This window comes from Polypterus senegalus, chromosome 7 (genome assembly GCF_016835505.1).
Source record: "Polypterus senegalus isolate Bchr_013 chromosome 7, ASM1683550v1, whole genome shotgun sequence".
Lineage (NCBI taxonomy): Eukaryota > Metazoa > Chordata > Cladistia > Polypteriformes > Polypteridae > Polypterus > Polypterus senegalus.
In genome coordinates, this window is record NC_053160.1 from 36,048,825 (window position 1) to 36,063,974 (window position 15,150).

Consider the following 15,150-nt stretch of genomic DNA (forward strand, 5'->3'; position numbering starts at 1 on the left):
TTACTTATCACCGTTCAAATACTTGCGGGCTGAACTGTATGTATTTGCCACTCCTTGCTTCAAGAAGAGAGTGTAAATCTATTAAGACTGTGCATTATTTTAGTCACTTGTAGTAACTGATCAAGGCTTCAAAAATTTTTATCTTTTCTAAGCCTATATTAAAGTTTCAGCTGCTGGTTAATCCAGATTTTTTTTTTTTTTTCCCCTCCTAGCCAACAGCCAACAGCTGGGGTAGCCTATTCACACCCGACAACAGTGGCCAGCTATACTGTGCACCAGGCTCCAGTTGCTGCACACACAGTGACGGCAGCCTACGCTCCAGCAGCCGCCACTGTTGCCGTGGCAAGACCAGCACCAGTTGCTGTGGCAGCTGCTGCAACTGCTGCAGCATATGGTGGGTACCAAGCCACTCATACTGCAGCAGACTATGGCTACACTCAAAGACAGCAAGAAGCACCACCTCCACCTCCGCCGGCCACTTCTCAAAATTACCAGGTAATGCTATATGTGTAATTTATATAATTTTTATTTCCCCTTAGCTGGTGCGATCCGTAATAACATTATATGACTTTTTATTCTTGTATTACCTAGTTAATATTAAGTATTTAATGTAGAAGTCTTCTCTGATGTCTATGCTAATAAATTCATTTTTCATTGTTTTAGGATTCTTATTCTTATGTGCGATCCACAGCACCAGCTGTGGCCTATGACAGTAAGCAGTACTACCAGCAGCCTACAGCTACAGCGGCTGTAGCTGCAGCTGCTGCCCAACCACAACCTACTGTAGCGGAGTCCTACTATCAGACAGGTATGCTGAACACATCCTGGAAATTCCTGAAAGTATTTAAGACCAATGTAATTTTTGTTTTTGCTATTTCTAAATTCATCACTAAATGGCAATAGTACGTAAAATATTATTAGAGGGACTTAATTCCTAATTGCATGTTTCGGGATTTATTGGCATTTTTTTTTATTAAATGTAATGAGGTACAGTCCCACTAAATTACAGAATGCAGTTAAGATTTTTTTTTTTTTACCTCCTATATAAGAAAATAAGTAATTTCTTCTCTACCATTCTCACTAACTAGTAATATGTTTTGATAATGAATAACAAGGCATGACAGTTCGCACCCTTCACATCAAAAATATCAAAAGCATGGCATGCTTGTTCGTGGTCTCACCATTGATTGGCATCAGGTCCTAGTGATACCCTAAGATGCTGTAAAGATCTGACAAAATACAGATTTAAAGGTTAAGTAAACCGAGAGCTTCACTGCCCAAGAAGAATCTGCTAGCTACAAACTATTTAAAATAAAATGACAATACATTTAGGTTTAGAAATGAATTGCTTTGAGGTGAAAAAGGGCAAACTTAATTACATAGACAAAATAAGCAGTCTACACACACTGTTCAACACAAAGACAGGACTCTGTGTAGGTTTCAATTACCATGGGGCCTGATGTTTGCAGGATAGCATGAGGCTTACAAACAGTTGATAAACTGAAAAAAAATGAAAATCTTAATACACTTGGACTTTTTTGAAGCATGTGCATTTTGCTGGCTTCTTTCCACGAAATGGAAGGAACACCCAAGGTTTCCTTGGTGGCTTTTTCTAATTTTAGCACTGCCTAATTGTCCTATGCTATATGGCTAAAGATCAGAAGCTGCTCAACCTCATTCTTAGTACTTTGTGTTTTGTGACTTAAAAGAAAGGCATTTAAACCTCCTAAGGTTCTTTTTATATTGATGGACAGTTTAATACTGGAAGCAGCTAAACTGTTAGCCTTGATTCACACATGTCTTGTAGAACTTACCTGTTCAATATTCACTCTGCACAGATAAGCTCAAACACTAGCTAAGGTTAGCTATCCCAACTTTGATAACTTATCAGAAGCCATTCCACTCAAGAGGCATCCATGCTGGCATTCGCAAATGTGTTGAACACTCTTCAGATTGCTTCCCCTGAAAGGTCTACACTTCAGAATACCACAGCAAAAAACAGGAACCATTACCTGTGGAACCACTACTCCTGCCAAGCTCTGTATCCCGATGGCAATCTATACTGGCTAACGGAAGCCAATGACTAATCACTACCCTGAAAGTACTACACATAAATGGGCACTGTTTGCTTCATTACCAATAATTAGTCATTGTGAAATGTCAGTAAACAGGATGCTTTAGCAAAGCAATACTCAAAACTATTACGACGATTGTTTATTTGAAGGAGAAACCAAGTGTAAATGTTAGATATGAAAACATCCAACCTCAAAGATTCAAATCGGGATCACACAGCAAGCTTTTTCAGGTACCTATAGCTTTGGTTGTTGCAGTCCTTGGTTTCACAAGCCTAGGGTGATGCTTGGGAATGAAGAGGCAGTCTGTAGATGGCAAAGTCAGACCAAGTTGTCTTCTCCTTGGCAGTTTTGTCTTTCTCTCTTCCTAGTCTTAGCAGTTATGATGTGTCTCTGACAGTGCATTTTTAAAATCCTTTGAATTTATAGGGTCTTACTGACTGCCTTATGCCAGATAGTGCATCAGTCAAAAGTTTGGGACAATCGAGAAGTTCCCATGCTCTGGTTAACTGTTAAGTTACTTTTGATTGAACATGAAACATGTTCATCTTTAAGTCCCAAGCGTTGATTTTTTTTTTATATTCTTACAAGCATACACACAATGGTCACTTAATCTAAGATTAAACATATACAGTACTTTTTAATAAACAGTGATGGAACAATTTATACTTTTCCTAGAATTCTTGTAGGTGAACTACCTCATGAATTTTATTGAGGTAATTTGTACCTGCCTGCCCTTTCACTTACAGAACGTTTCCCACATGAGCTCTGAGCCCACAACTTAAGAGTCATTGTGTAACTAATTCTAATATAAAAACAGACTGAAGTAAAACGCACAATTGAAGTATTAAGAGTTGTATTTAGAATTCTGTAAAAGCTCAAATACAGTATGTTTGCGCTTGATGCCATAATGATTTTTGTATTTTCTTTGTTTTTCACTCAAATTACTGTGGCTACTTTTAATAGGAGTTAATAATGGTGGACCTTTTTTGTACCTCGTCACCTGCATAGCATAGCCTAGCCTTGGCTGGAAGTTGCTGGGAACCAGAAATAGAACGTGTTTTGTGGCTCATTTTTATACAGAGAGTAAATTGTACAGTTGAGGTTGCACATGCACTCTTACAAGGATAAACCTAGAGCACATAAGGACCAATACAGGTCCTCCATGAGGTGGAAAATGGTTTGTAGCACCTGGCATGAAGACTCTCACTTAGGTGAAATTGCATTGTGCATCTAATGAAAAATGGGGATGGGGGCGAGGTATTGTTTAAGAAGATGAAGTTAAGGGCTGTTAACATTTTAAAAGTAAGCTTGATATATATTTTCCACAACTGGTGGGTCCGTGTCCTTATATCCCTTAATGCAAGGAGACCACTTGTTTTTTGTTTTTTTTTTACTGGTTCATTTGCATGTCATAAATTCTGTTTTAACAGAAAGCACAAGTTTTTACACCACCTGACATTTTTTATAAGCTGATTACAGGTATTGGTTGGTAATCATATACAGCAGGAGTTTCAGCTCTTAAGTAGCCTTTGATCTAGAGATTGGTAGAATTGTATAGATACCTCCTAAAAGCTAGCTGTTTACACAATTTTACAGTAGTGATGATGGATTTTACTGTGGATAGTTTGGAACAAGAAAGTTTTTTTTGTATTTTTTAGTACCATCAGAACAAGATTGTGACCCAAAAACTATTTTGAAATTGAAAACATTGAATATTTAAATGCACAAGATTTTTTTGGCAGAATTTCATCTGAATCAATGAATATAAAAAATACAAGTTTTGATAATGATACAGGATTTTGTTGCTTTATACTTTTTATGTAATGTCTCCTAAACTGTATTAATAAAGTCAGATCACTGTTTAAAGTGGTTCCATATTATTGGAACCCAGCCAAAGACCTTTGAAGTTGAAATGTCACAACATGCTTGATAAAATGATAGAATTGTAGAAGTTTCTCAGTTGTGTCACTTTTCATTAAAAAACAAAAAACTTTGGGTTAGAAATTAAAATTTGACAAAATAAAAGATATTATTCAGCTCCTAATACAAACTGTCCATTTGCATGCAATTTGCACATTTACATGCTTGTGCCAGATTTCAGTAATTGACCAGAAAGGATAAAAACATGTTTGTATCATCAGTTCTCTAAGCTATGGTACTTTATTTGGTGTTGATGTGGTAAGTGATATCACTGTAGTCTTGATTGCTTTTTTTTGTTCATGGTGTCTTTATTCTGCTAGGGAAACTGTATGAGTGCACATCTATAACGCCAAAAAGCATGTCTAAAAAAAATTACATGCATATAATATTTGTGGTCTGTAGTTTTAATTCCCTGAGCTGTCTTTTCTCTATTTCCAGGCAGAGTATTACATACACATCTTATTACAGTACATAAGAACCACATACAAGTAGACTGAATGATGTGAATATGTTTTCTTAGAACAGTATTGGAAAATTATTTTCACTCTATGCTATTTTTTTTCATTATAAAGCAATTTTTTGCTTTTGGCATCACCAGCATAGTGTTTAGTTATTTCTCTTTTTTTTTTTTTTGGTATACAAACTGTAGCCAAGGTCAAGATGGACTGAAACCATGATACTGCAGACTTATAGTCAGACATGCCATCTGTGCCGTTCTGCAGATGCCATAGACTTGTAGTAAGATTGCTGTTTCCCCCTTTTACATACAAAATATCATTGCAGTATTATCTGATTTGCATTTCTTTGTTCTAAACTATTAAGTTAACCACTAAATGAGTCAATTATTTTCCTTAGATTATCTAACAAACCTTGTAATTTATATATAAATGTTTAATAAGTTGTGATTTGAGTGATCAAATAAACAATTAATAGTGAAATAAAATATACACTGCACATAGTTGAATTTTTTTCCTTTGTGCTTGCTGATAAATATTTTACACAACTCAACATGCTGCATTTTGTTGCAGCATTTTGAAAATAATCTTCTCATTAGATGATGCTTGTATGTTGAATCTTTTGAAACACAATTGCCTTTCCTGGTTTTCCAAAAGTCAATATCATTCTGAGGACTATAACCCACTGGCTAACACACTATTTTTTTGTCATATATGACATGCTGATTTACTGCCTTTATAGACAGTGCATTTTAATTGATTACAAAAAATTGGTGTTGCACTCATCCCTACAGTACTTCAAAAATTCAGTTAGTTGAATATGGTATGTATATGTTAAATTGCCAATTTTTTCTCTATATCTTTTGTTCTTTTCTTTCACTTCTAGCTCCCAAAACAGGATATAGTCAAGGTGCAACACAGTACACTCAAACTCAACAAACTAGACAAGTAACAGCAATAAAACCAGCAACACCCAGTCCTGCAACCACTACTTTCTCAATCTATCCTGTGTCATCCACTGTGCAGCCAGTGGCGGCGCCGCCGCAGCAGCAGCTGCTACTGTTGTCCCATCCTATTCTCAAAGCCCTACTTACAGTACAACTGCTGTTACTTACTCTGGTAAGTGTGTGTGTTTTTTCTCCTCATGTAAACATTTTCCTGTGTGTGTGATTGAATTTGCAAATTCTGTTTTCGGCTTTGGGGTGAGTTCTGTGTCAATTATCTTTTTTGTAGGAACATCTTATTCTGGATATGAAGCGGCAGTATATTCAGCTGCATCATCTTATTACCAGCAGCAACAACAGCAGCAGCAAAAACAGGCAGCAGCTGCTGTAGCAGCAACAGCTGCTTGGACAGGTAGCACTTTCACAAAGAAGACACCATTCCAGAACAAGCAACTTAAACCAAAACAGCCTCCCAAACCACCACAGATTCATTATTGCGATGTGTGTAAAATAAGCTGTGCAGGACCACAGGTATGCTCTCTTGTTTTTGTATGTTAAAAAAATTTTGAAGCATTCTTGGTAAGCGGGTTCATTCTAAGTTCCCTATTTTATCTGGTGGTGAGTTTAGTATTTTAACGCATTTTGGATACATTTTTAAATGTTTGTTAAATATGCAGTTATTGAAATTGTACTTTTGTTCTAAATGTTCAGGTCTGGAAAAACATGAATACAATCAAACATAACACACCCAACATAACCAATTTTTAAATGTTCAAAATATCACAATAAAACAGTCTAGGTAAAATTACTCATTTGATTTATTCCAACAAGGTGTTTGAATATTTGATCGCTCAAGAGGTGTTTGTGAGCTGAAGCATTGGATACAGGTGCATCACAGGGCATAGTCTTGTACACAACAGATCTATTACAAATCACCATCAACCTAACAACATGGATGGGATGCAGAGTATATTTTTATCATTTTGGCAAGAAGACGTCTCCTTATATGCAAGAAAAAAGTCTGAAAAGGTTCCAGGTTATTCATTTACACCTATTTTACTTTTGAATTAGCACAAGGAGTAATTTTTAAAATAACACACACATTACACATTATACAGTAATAAGAAAATATGTTTTAATTGAAAAAAAAAATACAATGCAGTATAATTGGTTCACATCAGGTTTGTTATTTGTACAAAGTAAAGTGAGAAACTTGTGTGGTCTTTTCAGTGCCCTGCCACTTGGCACGAGTCTTTCTCTATACGGTATGTAAATTAACAAACAAAATCTAATGGGCTAATGTAAGTGATATTTAGGAAAACTTTATCATGGTTTAACTGCACATCTGTCCTTTATCACAAGCCATTATAACCAGAATATGACTTGGCTGTGGGGGTTTGTTGGGAGGTTCTAACTCAACCCACGAGGGTGGCTATGAACAGGAACAATATTTTTACCTCAAGGAAAATGATTCCTTGAAACTGTGACAATTTTTTTTTTTTTTCCTAGGCTACTTTAATTATCACAAGGTTGACTAATAAATTTTGTGGCCATTTTTTCTTAAATCTGCTTTGAAGCAGCAAAGGTTTTGGATTATTTGGTTAGTTTTTAGGCTTTTTCATTGACCTATGGACCATGTATCAGTTAGTCCTATTGTAAGTTGCAAGAACAGACTAGGTATTAAAATGTATTAAAACACTTTAAAACACAGTTTTATGTGGCACATTAATATATACCTTGACTTGGGAAATAGCTTTGTCTTGAAAAATGTCAAACATACCCTTTAAGAAGGAGACAACTTTTGTTTTCACTGATGTCTGATCAAAATAATAAACTTGGGTAATATGTTCAATCTAGCACATGTACATGTTCAAAATATACAAGGCAGACCACTCAAAATTCAGAATTTGTGTTTTGACACTTATCCATTATTACCTGCTAGTAACAGTATCCATGTTTTGAAATATATAGGCCTTTTTAACATGAGATTAAAAAAAAATGCAAAATAACTAATATATCACAAGTAGTACTTTTCAGCAGCCGCCCAGGTGTTGCATGCTTCTGACAGTAATATGAGAAGTGTTGTTGAGGAGCTTCTGATCAGCATTGATGATTAAGTGAATCTGTCTTCAGGTAGTGAATTTCAGACGGACAGTGAAACAATGATTCTGGGAATCTAAAAGTGACGCTCAAGTTTAGGTTTCTCTTGACCCTGCTTAAAATAAACCAGCACCACCTCTTTTTGATTTTGTTGGTTAACCAGGAATAAAAGTGAAAGTTGACAGCCAAGATCCGCTTAATTACTTCAGTTTATTTATTGATGATGACATGATCAAAAGAGTTGTTGTTGAAACGGTTATGCTGAACAGTGTTGGGTAAATGATCATACACTTAGGCGGTTTGCATGTTTTAAAGGTTTACCACACAAGACATTTTGACAATATATATGATATTAGCATCCTTCTCCTTCCATGCTGTTTAGACTTCTGACTTTAAAGTTTCATTGTTTTGCAATAGAAAGATCAGATTTAATAAAAATTTATTTATTTTAATTTTTTTTTTTGTTTAAGCCGAATGCTGCATTTTATTTATTTTTTTGGATTTAAGAAAAAAATGTAACCCTGTTGAGGTTAAGCAATGAGCATCAGGTCAGCAGCCAGTCAATACAGAGACCACTTGTGTTGGCTAATGTAGCTAAATGAGCATTGCTGACACTGAAAATTGTCTTTAAAATTGTGCTTTTTTTTTAAAAACTTGTTATATAAAAAAGGAAAAATAGTAATAGTTCTCATTGATGAGAAAGGAAACCACTTTTCGCTTGCTGCAGTAGATGCTTTATAGGCACAGCATAAAACGGCAATACAGTGATCCCTCGCTATATCGCGCTTCGACTTTCGCAGCTTCACTCCATCGCGGATTTTAAATGTAAGCATATCTAAATATATATCACGGATTTTTCGGTGGTTCACGGATTTCTGCGGACAATGGGTCTTTCAGTTTGTTACATGCTTCCTCAGTTTGCTTGCCCAGTTGATTTCATACAAGGGATGCTATTGGCGGATGGCTGAGAAGCTACCCAATCAGAGCACGTATTACATATTAAATAAAACTCCTCAATGATATACGATATGCTTCCCGCGCGCTGCTTCGCACACTTAAAAGCTCTAACAGCCCGTATTGATTTTTCATTGTTTGCTTTTCTCTGTCTCTCACTCTCTCTTGAGAAATACAGGCAGATACTTATCCATCATGTAATACCATCAGGGAGGCGTATGATTGGCCCCATTATCTGCTCCTGACGGAGGGGGTCTGAGCAGAGGGGCTGTTTGCACAGTGGCTGTTTGCTTAGAAGATACGGAAGCGCCTGTAGAAAAAAAAAATGTTGAAAGGCTACCTTCACATTGATCCCTTCATTGCGCCGATTTATCGCGGTACTTGCATACTTAAAAGCCCAGCAGCCCTATTGATTTTTGATTGTTTACTTTACTCTCTCTCTCTCTCTCTCTCTCTCTCTCTCTCTCTCTCTCTGACATTCTCCGCTCCTGACGCGCACCTTGAAGAGGAAGATATGTTTGCATTCTTTTAATTGTGAGAAAGAACTGTCATCTCTGTCTTGTCATGGAGCACAGTTTTAAACTTTTGACTAAAGGGTGTTATTTCATGTCTAGAGGGCTCTAATGTTAAACGTATTTAGAAGGTTGTAAACAGGTTTTTAATGCTCTAACTGCGAAAATATTAGATTTATAAATAAAGAATCCTACTTCTTGGAAATTAATTTATCCATCTTGAACGGATCAACCACTATAAACGAGGGTTTACTGTATAACTGTGCAGAAAATATTTATAAACAATGTGGGAGAGTTTCTAAGAGCTTAAAATATATAAAAATAACCATACAAACGTATGGTTTCTACTTTGCGGATTTTCACCTATCGCGGGGGATTCTGGAACGTAAACCCCGATCGAGGAGGGATTACTGTAATTTGTACATCCCAGGTTCAAGAGTGAATTGGGAATGGGATCTGGGGCAGAAGGATTCTTTTAGGTTGTGCTAAAGTGGCTCGCCTGGCAACATCTGACACAAAGTGGAAATCTACCCTAGATGCAGTACCTGTCAGTCCTGGTGTAAAGTAGTTAAATTTCTGGGTTTTAGTGCGGAAAGGATTCAGGTTACAGTTATACTATAGTGAGAGACTGCTGACATATAGTAATTCTTGGCTGTAGTTTGATACAGCTATTGGGCTCTCAATTTAAAGCTTTTTATTAGTTGTATAAATTTATACCCTGTATACTGTGAACATTTTAAGACCTTACACTAGTGTATGATTCTGTTTAATTTTAGTATGAAAGTGTTAGTTTTATTTAACTTAATCATTAACTAAAATATAATTGTAATTTGAATACATAATACTTTTCAATTTGTATTCATGTCAAAGAAAAATTTGTATTGACCAATGGTAGAATTAAAACTGGTACAGAATATACAGGATTAACCATACTTTTGTTTCTAGGATATAAATATTATATTGTACATGCTGTCTTAGTTTTCCTTGTTTTTAAGAGTTGTTGTAAAGTCTTTTTGTTTGTTCCCTACCCCCCACCCCCCTTCCTCAAAGACCTATAAAGAACATCTAGAAGGTCAGAAGCATAAAAAGAAAGAAGCAGCTCTAAAAGCTTCCCAGAGCACAACGAGCACCACTAGTGGTATTTCAGCTCGGGGAACCCAAAACCAGTTACGCTGTGAACTCTGTGATGTTTCCTGTACAGGAGCTGATGCTTATGCTGCTCATATCAGAGGTGCAAAACACCAAAAGGTAACCAAGTTGATTTAAATCTTGTTCCGTTATAGTTTGAAGGATGAAGGTTTTCTAAAATTGGTGTTAATGCTATTAATTGTGTATGTGTGTATATTTTTGTTACTGTTGGTTATATATATGTATATATGTATATATATATATGTAAACTACAGGACTAAGAATTTTCACTATTGATGTGTTCATACTATAAAAACTTATGCATTTACAAAGTTGTTAAAGTGAAAATAGTCTTTATTCTTTAATATGTTGCATTCCACAAATGCATTCATTGAAACAATGAAAGGCAAGGAAAAAATGAATTTTTGTAGTTAATATTCAATTTGAAACTAATTATTTAGATTTATTGCTTCAGACGTTAAAACTTGCCATTATCTGTTCATTTTTTTTAATATCTTCTTATATAATACGCTACGTTAGCTGTTCGTTTGTCTGTCCAGGATTTTAAATCACTTGTAGCTCGCAAACCGTTTCACCAATTGACCTGACATTTGGTACACATATACTACATGACGTCTACTGTCTGCTTTCGTGGTGGTGATTATTACTATTTTTATATTTTATTGTAGAATCAACTCTCGGTAGCACGTAGCAGGGCGGCCGTGTGGCACATGCGTATGTGCATCGTTCTCATTCCCTACCACCTTCGCTGTCACTTCCCCTACCTTTTCATATCTTAAATAATTCTTGAGGCAGTTTTGAAGATTGAAGTAATTGCAACACAAAAACTAACAATCAGTTTTAACGCGAAAAGATGCCGATGAAAGAAGATAAGCAGTGGGCCGCTAGGGTGGAGAAAAGAAGAGCTGCTCAGGAAACAGTAAGCGCATTAACCTCCTAGCAAACGAATGCTAAACAGAGACTGAGAAAGTGTATGAAAACTATGAATGCTCAAGTCAAGTGTATTCACTGCACGTTATCGTGTGGTATGCCGTTACTGGTATTCTAATATGTTAAGTCCTGTTCTCCTGAAGAGTACAGGTTGAGTATCCAAAAAATACAATATGCTACAAAAATCTTTGCACTAACATGATGCCACAAGTGGAAAATTCCACACCTGGCATCACTTGCCCCACATGGGCCTCTGCCTGTTTTCCATCTAGTGTTGTTTGGAGCAACAACACATAAATGACGAGTGGGGGTGGGGTTCTGGTAGAATTCTTGTGAATTCTGGTAGAATTGTATGTTGATCAGCACTTCCAAACTGCTGTGCGACAGGATATGCATGTGGTAAAATTCAGAAGTACTGCATAGAGCAGTCTAGAGGAAGCAGGCTCTGGCTCTCTGTTGGCACTAGTTTATCAATCCTTGTCACCACCAGTCCTGTGCATTACCTTGTGTGGTGTTTGTTTTTTTTTTTTTCTTTTTTGCTGCTTCTCAGTGTGCAGTAACTTTTCATTTAAAACGCAACATTTTTGGTGGAGACTGAAAGTCTTTTGGTTTGTAGCAGTTGTTTAATAGCTGATAAAGGAATTCTGCTGACATCACTGAGCACAAGATTTCTTTCATGCACAAAGTTATTAAAAATATTGTATTAAATTACCTTCAGGCTATATGTGTCTAAGTTCTATTGGAAACGTAAATTTCATGTTTAGACTTGGGTCCCATCCCCAAAATACCTCCTTATGTGCATGCAAGTATTCTGAATTTTTAAAATATCCAAAATGCTTCTGGTCCAAGACATTTGAATTAGGGATACTCAAATGGTACTAACCGCCCTAATACTGCAGAATGCATAGAATTTCCACCCTGTCAGGGTAAACGCACAGCTTTCATTTTGGACAGTATTTGAAAATTGTTGGACAGTACAAATACAACACTGTCAAAATATTACTTGGAAATTTTAAAAAGACTTTAACATGCTATTTTTATTAGTGTCACACTGAAGTCTATACCTTAAATTATTCAAAACAAATATACCTGTTTAAACATTTCAGGGTTCACTCAGTGTCCATAAAGGGTATTTCAGCAAAAAAAAAAAAAAAATATTCCCAAGATGGCACCATGCAGTTGGTGTTAAACCAAGCAAGAGGTTTTATTTTGTGGCATTTCAGGGTGTTAAATGTATTGGGAAAGTTAGGATATTGTCCAGTTGAACTTTGGGATATAGACTGCAACATGCCAGTGATCTGAGTCCCACTAGAGCTCATGGCCAACGCACTGCAGACTACAGCTGTAAAGGGCATTGGACTGGCACAACAGGCTACAGTGATTCAAAGGCAAGAGTAGGTGGTTTGCAAGAAAACAAAAGAGGAAAGTGCAGTGGCTTGCTAGGTAAATTTTAAAAATAAATGTGAGCAGACCTACTGTACTGCCAGTTTTCCTATCCAGTGTGCTGGTTATTTTTCTTTCGGCTGCCCCCGTTTGGGGTCGCCACAGTGGATCATCATTTCCAAATATTGCTGTCCTCTGCATCTTGCTCTGTTACACCCACCACCTGCGTATTCTTTCACCACACCTATAAACCTCCTCTTAGTAATTTATTTTTGCCTCTTACCTGGCAGCTCCATCTTCAGCATCCTTCTCCCAATTTACCCAGCATCTCTCCTCTGCACATGTCCAAACAAATGCAATCTTGCCTCTCTGACTTTGTTTCCCAACCATCCATCCTGAGCTGACCCTCTAATGTACTCGTATGTAATCCTGTCCATCCTTGTCACATCTAATGCAAACCTTAACATCTTTAAAACTGCTACCTCCAGCTCTGGCTCCTGCTTTCTGGTCAGTGCCACCGTCTTCAACCCATATAACCCATATACATTCTTGCTGTTACCCATCATTCACAACTCACTCCTGACACTCTGCTCCACCCACTCAAACTTCAACTCTGCTCCCTCCATCCTCACCATTCCTTTGACCTGCCTCTCATTTACATGCATGTATTCTGTCTTGTTCCTATTGACTTTCATTCCTGTCCACCACTCCTCAACCTGCTGTCTTCTCTTGCTACAGATCACAATGTCCTCTGCAAACATAGTTCATGGAGACTCCTGTCTAACCTTGTCTGTCAATCACCATTGCAAATAAGAAAAGGCATGGAGCCGATCCTTGTTGTAATACCATATCTACTTTAAATGCATCCGTCCTCATTACTTTCACACTTTCCACACAATGCAGCTCTTTTTGGCCTTCTCTATACTTCTCCATCAATATCCTCAGAGCAAACATCACATCTGTAGTGGTCTTTCTCAGCATGAAACCATACTACTGCTTTCTAATCATCACCTCCCTTCTTTCCCTAGCTTCCACTACTCTTTCTCATGACTTCATAGTGTGGCACATCAGTTTTATTCTCCTTTAGTTACTACAGCTCTACACATCCCCTTATTTTTAAAAATCCAGTACACTTCTTCACTCACTCCTCAGGCATCCTCTCACTTTCTAAGATTGCTTTAAACAATCTGGTTAAAAATCACACTGCCATCTTTCCTAAACGTCTCCATGATTCCACAGGTATGTCATCTAGACCAAAAACCTTTCTATTCTTTGTTCTATTTATGGTAGTCCTTATTTCTTCATTGCTAATCTGTTGCACTTCCTGATTCACTGTATTCACATAATCTGACGTTCTCACTCATTCTCCATTTATCAGCTTCTCAAAGTACTCTTTCCATCTGTTCTGCACACTCTCTTCTTGCTTGTGAGTACGTTTCCTCCTTTATCCTTTAGCACCCTAACCTGCTGCACATCTTTCCCAGCTCAGTCCCTCTGTCTAGCAAATCTGTACAGGTCCTTTTCTCCCTTCTTAGTGCCCAACCTCTCAGTCAACTCATCATAGCTTTTTCTTTAGCCTTTGCCACCTATCTCTTCACCTTACACCTTATCTCCTTATACTCCTGTCTACTTTCTGCATCTCTCTATCCCACTTCTTCTTTGCTAACCTCTTCCTCTGTATACTCCCTGTACTTCCCCATTGATCTGGCAAAATGTTTTACACTGGATGCCCTTCCTGACGCAGCTCTCCCCATTTATCCGGGCACACTGGTTTGTGTATCCCCTGTGGCTGGGTTAGTTTTCCTGACTAATGTGCGTGCACTGGATAAAAAAGTGGATTTAATCCAGCTGAGACTGTACCATTGGAAGATGCTAGACTCTGATTTTCAACTTGAGTAGCTGCTGCTTTTTCTGAGCAGCCAGGAATCGGCTATCGGGGAAATCATGATGAGGTGTATGTATGTGTGTATGTGTGTATGTGTACAGTGGAGGAAATAATTATTCGACCCCTCACTGATTTTGTAAGTTTGTCCAATGACAAAGAAATGAAAAGTCTCAGAACAGTATCATTTCAATGGTAGGTTTATTTCAACAGTGGCAGATTGCACATCAAAAGGAAAATCGAAAAAATAACTTTAAATAAAAGATAGAAATTGATTTGCATTTCATTGAGGGAAATAAGTTTTTGAACCCCTACCAACCATTAAGAGTTCTGGCTCCCACAGAGTGGTTAGACACTTCTACTCAATTAGTCACCCTCATTAAGGACACCTGTCTTAACTAGTCACCTGTATAAAAGACACCTGTCCACAGAATCAATCAATCAAGCAGACTCCACACTCTACAACATGGGAAAGACCAAAGAGCTGTCCAAGGATGTCAGAGACAAAATTGTAGACCTGCACAAGGCTGGAATGGGCTACAAAACCATTGGCAAGAAGCTGGGAAAGAAGGTGACAACTGTTGGTGCGATTGTTCGAAAATGGAAGGAGCACAAAATGACCATCAATTGACCTCGCTCTGGGGCTCCACGCAAGATCTCACCTCGTGGGGTGTCAATGGTTCTGAGAAAGGTGAAAAGAATCCTAGAACTACACGGGAGGAGTTAGTTAATGACCTCAAATTAGCAGGGACCACAGTCACCAAGAAAACCATTGGAAACACATTACACCGCAATGGATTAAAATCCTGCAGGGCTCGCAAGGTCCCCCTGCTCAAGAAGGCACAT

At 37.4% G+C, this 15,150-nt stretch overlaps 1 protein-coding gene across 1 annotated transcript in view; it reads left to right on the forward strand.

Moving 5' to 3' along the window:
* The window catches only part of zfr (zinc finger RNA binding protein), a 103,612-nt gene that overhangs the window by 46,025 nt on the left and 42,437 nt on the right, over positions 1–15,150 (forward strand). The window contains 6 exon segments of the mRNA XM_039758489.1: positions 213–495; positions 664–808; positions 5,337–5,482; positions 5,485–5,569; positions 5,684–5,925; positions 10,011–10,208. Coding sequence (XP_039614423.1) covers positions 213–495; positions 664–808; positions 5,337–5,482; positions 5,485–5,569; positions 5,684–5,925; positions 10,011–10,208 — 1,099 coding nt within the window.